The sequence below is a fragment of the Sebastes fasciatus genome, chromosome 1, assembly GCF_043250625.1.
Source record: "Sebastes fasciatus isolate fSebFas1 chromosome 1, fSebFas1.pri, whole genome shotgun sequence".
Taxonomy (NCBI): Eukaryota; Metazoa; Chordata; class Actinopteri; order Perciformes; family Sebastidae; genus Sebastes; species Sebastes fasciatus.
The window spans coordinates 26,583,735-26,594,862 of record NC_133795.1 but is presented as its reverse complement, the minus strand read 5'-3'; the positions used below and the strand labels follow the sequence as shown (position 1 = coordinate 26,594,862).

Here is an 11,128-nt window from a genome sequence, read left to right as displayed (position 1 = left end):
AACAACAGTTATTTCCGAGCCTTTTGTATAGTGGGCTCACAGTATCAGGGAGGCGTGGAGAAAATGATAGATCCTGAGAGCTTGCTGCAGAGGCCTTGGTTTCAAGTAGCAGAAAACCATTCATTTTAAATAATTTCATGTTTCCGTCCACCAATTCTCCGTCCTTCCAGTGCTATTTTCAGAGCAGTTGTGGCAACATATAATTCAGAGGATGGCAGCCCATTTCTTTTTCTCTTCAGGGCTAACAAACTGTTTTTAATCTGTATTATTAGTTTACAGCAGGAATAAAAAAAAAAAACACACACACAGAAGAGCTGCCAATCATTTAGGTGAAGATGATTTTTGCTAATGTACAATTATGTATGCATTGCATGTAAAAGAAGGTATTCCTTCATATATTTTTTAATAGCCAATGGTCAGATTAATGAACAAACTAACCGGTAGATTTTACCGAATCACATAAACCTGAAAACGGACGTTGAAGATTGAAAACATTTTTAATAGAAATAAAATTTTGTATAAAAAAAACTAAACATGCTTCACACACTTCATTAGTTTTCATGAGGTTTTACAAATACATATTCAGATAGCCAGGCACTGTATCTTTTTGTACATTTTCCCCAATTTTAGGATATGTCAGGACATAAAGCAGACATCATCAATCTATTTAATAACATACATTAACTTGCCATTTAATTTGGTCAGCACTCACATTTTATTCTGCAACACAAATGGTGTTGAAAGTAATACAGAGGGAGGCATGAAGAGCAGCATTGAATTCACAACACAAATGACCCCACAATGTTTTTCCTCAAGACATTAGAGGGCTTTTATACCGCACAAAGCCAACTATTAATCTGTTCAGCGAGCTGAGGGTGATTGATAAGAGAGATTTTGTACTTTTTGCAATTAGATTTTCATTTGTTGAAAAGCCTTACACCTTCCCGACACCTCCTCTTTATCACGAGAGTGCCTGAGGAGGACATGTGTCGTAATGATTTTTTCTCAGTAGCTGGTCCATTATGGATATCACCTTCAGGTCATATTGCACAATCCTCTCAAGGGCATACTTCATCTTAATACCCCTCCTAATGGATCTGAACAGTTAAGCTTTACCCTTACACTACGTGTGACCAAGAGAATAGCTGGTGGCAGTGATGGGAGGGTCATCCTGGACGACAGCTTACAGTAACATCTCCTGGGTAAAATACTGTATATTTTAACCACGAGCCACTGTTTCAAAGCACATACAGGTATGCGGAGGGCAGTGGCAGCCTTGGGCTAGCTGGTAATACAAATCATGGCCTCACTTAAGCACAGATAAATAATCACTCACTAGACCTTCACCATTTGAGAACAGTTTTTAACGTACAGTAGGCTTGGGCCCAAACAATTGTTAACAACGCTGCAACAGAGTTTAAACGCATTCCAAAGATATTATTTTTTCTTTTTCTTATATATTTTTTTTTAACAACACAACACAGGATGTTGAAACTGACATGCTCAAAATCGGCCATCTTATACGTGTAGTCCTTTTTATTGACTCAGTGGAAATCTGGAAAAAAAAAAAAAAATAGTCTGGTACGGATTTGTTGCATTGTTGAGATGATCGCCATTTCCAGTCGTTTGACTCATGAGACCGGAATACATTTAGAAATAAAAACAAAACACAACCCTTCTCCCTCCCCCCCGCCCTTTAGAAATCCATGGACCATGTTTTCATGCCTTTTTGGTGTTGATTAATCCCTTGTGATGCCTTGAGGGTTTTAAGATTAATTACAGTTTTCAAAACTGGCAGACGACATTGAGAACACCTGAACATATTCTTGATTTTAGTTCTGTTTCAGTCCGCACTGCTCAAGATGACAGAGAAGTCTTTGAAAGAGGGCATAGCTGAAATGTAAACACTCAAAAGGAAAGCTCCATCCATCAGTCTCCAGGCCTCTGCCATGCAAGTATTTTTCATTTTTCTTTTTTTTTGTATGTATTCTTGTGAGGCAGACAGAAGATGGAACTTTGCAATTGTACTGTTATCTGTTCTGGTCCCCTGTTTTGTCCATCTCTGTGGTCTCTCTCTCTTTCCTCGCCATGTCATGTCTTTGGGCAACGCTTCTGTGATCTCCACCCCGTACAATGACACATCCATTTGTTATGCCGGCTGTGTGAAATTCCACTGCATGTTTTTCTCCGTCAAGGTGGAAATCCTGAATTATGATGAGAACATTTGTCCCTTTTAGATTGCATGGTTGCTGTAGCTGATGTAGGTTTGCTTTGTGGAGAAAGCTGAAAGGGAAGAATGAGAGGGGGAGAGTCAAAAGGAGTCAAGGATAACTATTGTAACCTATGAAATGAGGAAGATTAGTGAAGGACTTGTGGGTGATTTGTTTGGCCTTGTTTTCCTGATGTAAGATGAAGTGGGAAATAATGGTGAAAAAATTTGTTCAGTTGCTGTTTAGTTGCCAATAAATGCCAATCATTCCCAAAAAATCCTCAAATATCTGGCTTTATTTTTGCCTGTATTACCTACAGCAGATGGGGGTTTTAGTAAAGCCGACTGCCCCCACCCCCCCTCCATCACACCTCCTTTTCCTTCAGCCATCAGGCTTCAACTTTCCAGTTGTCTCCTCAGACTGTGTTAGCTGATTCGCTGAGGTGGAGCAGATAAATCCTGACATATCGCCACCACATCTCGGCAGTTGTGGGAGCTAGCCCAGACAGGAATTTTTCAATTTCATCAAGCAATATATCCACAGTGGCGATGACAATGACAAATGGTGCTTATTCAAAATAGCCATGCACTGTACAGCCCCTGTAAACGGTAACTCCATCAGGATAAATTGCTGCTGGCTATCAATTCTGCGCCTTTGCCTTCTGACTTATTGTAACAAAAGGCCCTATTAACCCTCCACAGAAACTCAAAGCAAGATAGAAATTAATGTCACGCTGTGTGTTTACATGTAGCTATTGTGATGGGTCTCACCGCACCGTGCCATTGTTGCTACAGTGCATTGTCACACCGTTTATATTGATTTCTGTTTTCGGTGTTAACGGTGAGCACATTGTCAGCTCTTTTATTATCCTATGAAGGGAAACATTTCTCACCACTGTTAAAAAGTGAGGAGTAAACACAGCTTTAAAATGGGTGACAATGGGCTCAGTTTCCTTGTAAATACAGGCCAGACAGAGGGAATGCATCTCTGCTGACAGACATGACCGATTAAAACCTTTTCCCGCCCGAGGCGAGCCGAGGAAGAGCGTTTCGGACGTCACATGAGTAATTTCTGCTGACTCAATTGCTGAAGTCATTATTTACTTTACTGGTGTGTCACTGATAAAGTAGCACCAAGCAATTTTATTGGTATTGAGATTAGGAGGAGACACATGCTGAGAGATTCAGCTGCTTCAGAAAGGAGAGTTAGAAGTTTGATTATTTACCATGTGTCAAACTCTGACGGCAAACAATGATTTTAATTGACCTCTTGATTGTTATTTCAATTAAATGTTTCATCTACAGCATGTCAATAAACAGTGAACAATGCTCGAGGTGAGGTCTTGAAATTGAGTGTTTTGTTAAAAACTCGAAAGATATTAAATTTACATGAATATAAAAAAGTAAAAAGTTCGAAATTCTTACTTTTGAGAAGTTGGACCCAGTGGATGTTTTGGCCTCATAAATGACAAAGTAGTTTAGGTACTTAAAGTGGCAGTAGGCAGTATATTTTTGGTATCATAGGGCAACAATTCGATAATAACCTTTCAGCAAATTATAATTCAAGTGTTCTGAGAGATAACTAGACTTCTGCACCTCCTCTTTAAAAATCTAGCCTGTGACAGAAGACTTTGGCCAATCACAGGTAATTTCATTGAGAGAGCGTTCCTATTGGCTGTTCTCCGGTCATGTGACAATGTCACAATGGCGGCGGCATCACAAACTTTCTCATTATACAGCTAAACCGTGCACTACAAGATGATTCTGAAAACATTTGAGGTGAGAAATAGACATTACAGTAACAGAATATTGTTTCATATTTGATCAGCGCTGCCTAGTTTGACCATTTGGTCGGAGTTCGCGAGTGATTGACAGCCGGCTCTCATAGACGGCAGCTGGACAGCAGACGTCAGATCAGCTCTTACTGCTTGTTTTCCTCTAGTCTGTGAAATCTTGCAGATGCAATTAGGAGCACCGGAGGACACAGAGGCACATGATTTTTATCAGGTTACCTGTTTCATGTACTACTGTCATGATATAGCGTTTTATAAAAATAACTTTTTTTAATCATATTTGCTCCAATCTCACCTACTTCAACATTAATAAGTATTTTCATCAGTAGTGAGATGAGTCATTTATGACAGTTAGCACTTAAACCACATTCAAATGTAAGTCATTTATCTGACCTGCAAATTAATCTCTTATTATCCCATGTTTGGATTTTTCTACAGCCTTTTTATTTTAGAATAATCATTTCATTTTCTAGCAATGTTGCAAAAATCTGAGCTTTATTTACATGAAACCACAACTCTACAGCTGAGACGAATAGACAATTAATTGATTAGTTGATTGAAAAATATTTAAAGGGTTACCATTTTGATAACTGATTCATTGTTTTAGCTTTTTTTTCAAGCAAAAAATGCCACACACTAACAGCTTGTTTATGCTGCTTAAATGTGAGGATTTGTTGCTTTTTTTTGTTACATATGATAGAAAACTGGATATATTTGGGGTTTTGACTGTTGGTCAAATAAAAATAAGGTAGTTGAGTAGGGCACATTAAACTGTGTGATATTAAAACGGGCCTTTTTCACTATCTTCTGACATTTTAAAAATGTAAGTAATCATTAGATTCACACACTTTAGCTATGACCAACAGCACCTATTTACTGCAGTGCATGTGACACCAAAATGTCTCTTTCTAAACCTAAAAGGTTGACCAGGAGAAAACAACCTAGTTATTAGAGTTTGAGACGTGACTTAAACAAGTATTCAACAGAATTGTTCGTTTTCTGACTTGTCCATTAATCAACTAATTATTTTAGTACTAGGGTGTAAATAGAAAGAGCAATAGGCAAGGCAAGGCAAGTAGAATTAATGTATTATTGAACTGCAGAATAGAGGTGTCACAATTTTGGTTTGAAATCGGAAATCGATCGAAATTAGCTTCTGATTTCTACCATCGAAATCAAAAGCAGGATCTGCGATTATTTTCTTTCTCTCTGACCCGGTCTACTTCCGTGTGTCCTAAAAAACATCACAATAACACTTCAAAGAAGACACAGCGGATTTTACCGGTAATCTGCAGCTGCACTTTGAGACACCATGGCAACAGCCTAAGTCAGAGATGACGGAAAAACAACAGAACTAGAAAATCCTCCTGCTTCCCTGAAGTCACCAGTGTGGTGGAATGTTGCCTTCCCCGTGAGTTACATAAACATCGAACATATCGTTGACAGAAAAACTACAGTTTGTAGTCTGCAGATGATTTAGAGACTGCAGAAACCAAATAAAACTGCGCTCATCGAACTGTTTGGCGATTTCAGCCGCGGTCGCGTTATCTACACTTAAAATCGATGGTGTGTCTACATTGCTTTGTACGGTAAAGCGGGATTTATGTATAGTATCAACTGCTGAAATAAGTTATTATTATTACATATTAAATCAATTATCTAAATTTGACCATATGTGGTACATTCCAAAACATATTATTCTTGATAACCTTTCTTTTTAAAGAAGAATTTGAAAGTGTGAATGACAGCTGTCAGGGCATAAAACCAATGATCTGTTGATCCTTACAACTCAAGACTCCATTCATAGTCTAACAATGGTATGTTTAAATCAAATATTGAATCGAATCGTGACTTTTAAAATCGAAAGTCAAATTGAATCGTGGATTCGGAATAGTGACACCCCTACCGCAGAATGTGTTCTTAGTTGACACCTGACCCACCAGATGGTTTGTTACACAGAACCATCTGAGAAGCCGTCACTGGAAAAGGCAGGCACTTTCAATAAATACTTGGCAGGTGATTGGATGAACCATCTGTCAATCAAACTCTTACTGAAGCCAGTCAGGAGAAGAGTGAAAACAGGTTTTCCATCGAGGAAAGCCTTCAGTGCCGTTCTTTTCTCTTCTTTCAATGTAATGCTTCCTTCTTTCTCACAAACAATCCTCCCCCTCCTCCCCACCACCAAATAAACAACACTGGCACATTTACTGGACTCAATGAAGTGTTAAATAACACGCTGCACATCTGCTAATAAGTAATTATTTTTTACTCTGCTTCATATCTCTGCATCCATTTTATATGAGTTACAGACACTGAAGAACAAAACATGCCCAAGAAAACAAAACAAAAAAAACAATGGGTTCTTAGCCAGAGGCTTGCTCATTAGCATTCGTGTACTTACATTGTGTTTCGAGGCTTTCGCACAGCTCGGTCTTGGCTTCTCCGTTGGGTCTGAGTCCGGCCTTGGGGTTGAACTTGTTGGACATGGTGGCGGCGGTAACCACAGCCTTGAGGCTGCGTGTGCGCTTGGGCACATTCTGCTCCGGGTGGAAGAGAACCACGTAGACTTTCGGCATGTACAGCAACCCGAGGGACACAGAGGCGCTCAGGCTCACAGAGATGGTCAGCGTGGTTGTTTGGATGTACAGCTGCAAGAGGCAAACACCAAACATGAAAAACACAGAAAGTTCAGCCCTTTTTTGGCACTAGATTCTACAGATATGGGTAGAGAGACCTGTACAGTACAAGTGACATCTGCTGTGTATCATTCTAATTAGAGCATCCAATGACCCGTGAGTTGGCCAAGCTGTTGTTGAAGTAGTTCCTACTGTGTCCAATAAAGGCTTCAAAATGATTTACTGCAAGGGATGTTATAAAACTTGCTTTAAATCAGCATCTCATCTGCTTTTACGGTATGTGTGCTGAACCAGCCAAGGCCACCTTGTTTGTTTTAATTTTCTGCCATACTAGTTTTAATATAGCCATCACGTCAACCTGAACACACATTTGATAACAGCAGACGATTGGATCCTATTCTGACTCGTAACAAGCAGGCCCATAAAAGAGAAACAAGCTTGTGAAAATTTTACACATGGTCAAATCCTCTGAATTGTGGGGGAGGGCAACGCTCAGTATCATTCTCACTCATTCCATTTTTAATTGTTTGCAAAGCTGCAGCAAATTAATGAGTGATCTTCAGGGAAGCATTAAAGAAGAAGGAAAGCTTGTGTAATTTCTATACATCCCACTATGTTGTGACTGCTTGACTGGCCATCTGAGAAGAATTACTTTGCAAATATTGTAACACAAGTAACAATTTAATGATACTGCAGACTTAAATGCATCCACACAGTATGACATTATCTACAGCAGAAACTCTCATGTTCTCTCAAACTCAGTGTTTTTGCTTTTGACTGTGTGCTACCTTGTTGTCACAGTAATGCTGCGGTCATGTCATATCACACAGACTGTAATTATTAGGAAGCGAGGGGGGAAAAACGTTACCCTCTAACTTGTAATTGAAGATATAATGAATTTTTGACAGCTACAATTTCTCCCAGTTGATGAAAAGAACTGCAGAAGTGTCATGAAACCCCAAGCAGTTACATCTCAATAAAATCCAATATGAACACTAATAGAGTCAAATCATCTTGTATGCGGTTACAATTGTTAATGAACTGCTCCAAATATGTTAAAACAACAAGATAAGTGTGACTACGAGGTTAGCTATGCGAATAATGGGAGATTTTCAATTTGGCCATCATTGCGCGAATGCAGCAAAAGCAAAAGGTCCAGTGTGTATCTTGTGGTATCTAGCAGTGAGGTGAGGACATTGCAACCAACTGAAGCCTCTCCAGTGTGCTTAGCGTGTTGGAGAGCTACGGTGGCTGATGCAAAAACGTGAATGGAATTTGTTGTAAGAGTAGCGTAGGTCATTTGGAGCAGAGACAGTGCGTAGAGTGTGTGTGTACATGGGAAGTGAATGGTGAAGCAAGAGAGAGAGAGAGCGGCGGCAGCGGGAGTGAATAATGTTATCGACTCCGGCCCAAGCAGGAAAAGTTAGCAGTGTTTGGTGTCTGATCTGGGCTACTGTTGAAACATGGCAGAGGGGACCCGCTCCCTATGTAGATATAAACGGCTCATTCTAAGCTAACGAAAACACAACGATTCTTATTAACACGTGATTATAGACTAAAGAAAACATACTTATTGATATTATATTCCATTTCTGCCAATAGATCCCCCTAAGTGTTACACACTGGTCTTTTTAGTGGGAGATGACTTGTACTTATGCATGTATGTACTTATGACCGTGAGCAGTATCCTGCTATTGTAAGTTTGACAGGGAGTGATGAGGAAAGATGCAGGCAATAGCCTGTAAAGCATTTTACATTATATTTTTTGGGGTAAATAATATCTGATAGCAAATGTTCTGTGGCCAGGTACCGTCCCACTGCTTGGGATTTGAGAAATACTGCTGTCTGGTCACCATCTAATAAGAATTGATGTGAATGTACAACTGGACCTGCACATGACAATAATGTTTGAGGCAGAGTCCTCTACTTCCTGTCATGTGTTCCCTATTCAGAGTAGATTTTTGACATAAGGACTTAGAGGGCTACAACACAATGTTACAGTATATTCACCCTAACGTGGGCAGGAACTGGCAGCAGTCTTTTGCATCATCATCTCAGGAAGAAATATCATTCTTATATGAAAACATAACAGGCTGTTTTTATTGGGCTTTACCATGCAGATAAATGCATTATTTTCCAGTAAACAGCACAATATTCATCCAAGTATGTAAAAAGATGAAGTTTCAGAGTAGTTTGTTTCTTTTGCTTGTCGACTCTCACGAAAAAATATGTCTACCCCCTAATACAAATTTGATCAGTAAGCAACAAATTCAATCCTGCTATGCAGCCTGTCGTTCCAGCATCTGGTCTGCATCTGTTGTTATTGTAAACAACATAAACCATCACTACATGTTTTTTCCCTCCACTTAAGGTTCTCACTCTGCCTCAAGCAGAAGCTGTTTTTGTTTGTTTTTCACTTTTAAAGGCATTTAATAAGGCATACTATCGGTTCCTGTCTTCTAAAGGCAGCGTATTAAATAGTACACAAACAGAAATATTTCTTTAAATAAAAATAATATATATCCCCATAGGGGCTACATGTGTGTTATTTTCTCTGTAGGAAAAGACAAGTAGATTTTCAATATAAAACACTGCTGCAGGTGAAAGTGTGTTATTGTTCCTAGGCTACCATGGGAACTGATTTACAACTGTAATTAAACCACCGTTACTGAAGTATTTTAGTATGATCTTAACGCGTGCCAGCAGATCAGGATCAACCATTTTCTCGGGTCATGATTTAATATTCAACTAAAACATGCTCTCATTCCAAGGCTTTGCACCTTAGACTGTAAATATTTTAGATAATTCTGCCTTTAGAGTAGTATCTCTTCCTTTGTACTGGGGGAGGTTTCATCAGCCACTGAGTGACTCCCCCACCCCTAGTAGGTCCCTGCTGGTTTTCCATCAAAGCAGAGCAAGGTTTAGCTCCCCAGATGTGACCTCTGCTTGAATATCTTGTTTGTTTTTTATTATTATTTGTGAATCTCCACAGTGCTTTCCCTCCAGACTGGCTGCAGCTCACTAGCCAGTCCTGGTACCATGTGGGACTGCTGGCTGGAGAGGCGAATGGAAGAATGGGGGCTGTATGACGGAGGGACAGCTGCAGTGGGGGCCTCCCAGCTGTAGGGAGTGTTAACCAGTAAACTGCTCTGGACTCGGTTCACTGCTGCCTCAGGGACGGACTGTTGAACCCAAGCTGTTACTCACATAAACAGAGACAAAACAAACCTTTGCCGCCTTTCAACCAAGAATAAAAGTCATTCTTGCGGTCACTTAGTATATACTGCAAGATTAAAATTAACCATAATTTGAAATAGGAGCTCAGGGATAGAGCTGAAATTTGTATTAAGATATTAAAAAATAAAAACTACTTCATCATCAATTAATCTGCATATTATTTTGTCTATAAAACAAAGAAAAACATTTTGTCTGATCAATAGTTTAAAACTCAAAGATTTACAATGATTTAAATCACATCTTTACTAAAAAATAATAGTTTCTGATTAATTTCTGTCATTTGACTAAACTAATAAACTACCTAGTTGTGTTTTAGTTGAAATTAAATATCGTTTCTTCAGGATCAAGGGAATAAAAACTGACGGAATGTCAGACAAATCAAAAAGTATCTAGACAAAAATATAAAACATCTGAATTAAAATCATGTAAAATAATCTAATTGAAGTTCAATGTAATGAACTGTTACACATTAGATCAGATGAAACTCCTCACACTTAAATAAAAACCATGTTGTTAGTTTTTAATTGTAATGTGCTTTAAAATATTAGTTTGGATGACAGAATTATGTTAAACAATAGCACAATTAGAGTCAGAATAATACTGGATTTTTGAGGTCGATGCCAGTATTGATATTTACAAAATCAGATAATGATATATTGGTTGATTTTCATTTCTTCATTTTTGAAAAATACTAATAATGTAAACAAACCTGTTTCATTAGGATCCTTAAAATCTTTTTTTTTTTTTAAGAATTGTGACTAAGACATGGGCTGAGTGTGATGTTTTAAAGTAAAAAAAAAGAAATTGCACTTTCTGGTGGACAAACTATGTAATGATGACACTGTTTCTAAATGATCTAAAACATTTATTTGGCATTTCTGTACTGGAATTTGTTATTAATCAGCTGACATATGCAGCGATATGGTATATCTGCTACAAGCTAATCTTGGCTGATGTATTGGCTAGGGGTTGGAAGAAAAATCAATTCATAAATGTATTGCAATTTTTTTTATGATTTTGCCAGAATAGAGATATAATTGCTTCATTTGAGTTAATGGGGAGGTAGAAGGATGTTACCACTTTTACTGTTGTAGTCTGAGTAACATGACGTCATATCCGTTCTGTATTCCACACCAAAACAAACCCCAGTTGGCCGCAGCGAGCCGAAACGAGAAAGTAGAAACGGCGGAAGGTCCACGTGGATGTGACCTGCACCCTCATATTTTAAATCCAAAGTGGTAAACACTACACAT

At 38.6% G+C, this 11,128-nt stretch overlaps 1 protein-coding gene across 2 annotated transcripts in view; it reads right to left on the bottom strand.

Moving 5' to 3' along the window:
* Nucleotides 1–478: 478 nt before the first annotated feature.
* The window catches only part of LOC141770615 (metabotropic glutamate receptor 4-like), a 197,112-nt gene continuing 186,462 nt past the window's right edge, over nucleotides 479–11,128 (bottom strand). For both annotated transcript variants that reach the window (XM_074640340.1, XM_074640332.1), the window contains exons 10-11: nucleotides 6,404–6,650; nucleotides 479–2,283 (exon numbers count right to left, since the gene is read on the bottom strand). In XM_074640340.1, the coding sequence (XP_074496441.1) occupies nucleotides 2,234–2,283; nucleotides 6,404–6,650 (297 nt within the window). In that variant the 3' untranslated portion in view covers nucleotides 479–2,233. The remainder of the gene's footprint in view (nucleotides 2,284–6,403; nucleotides 6,651–11,128) is intronic.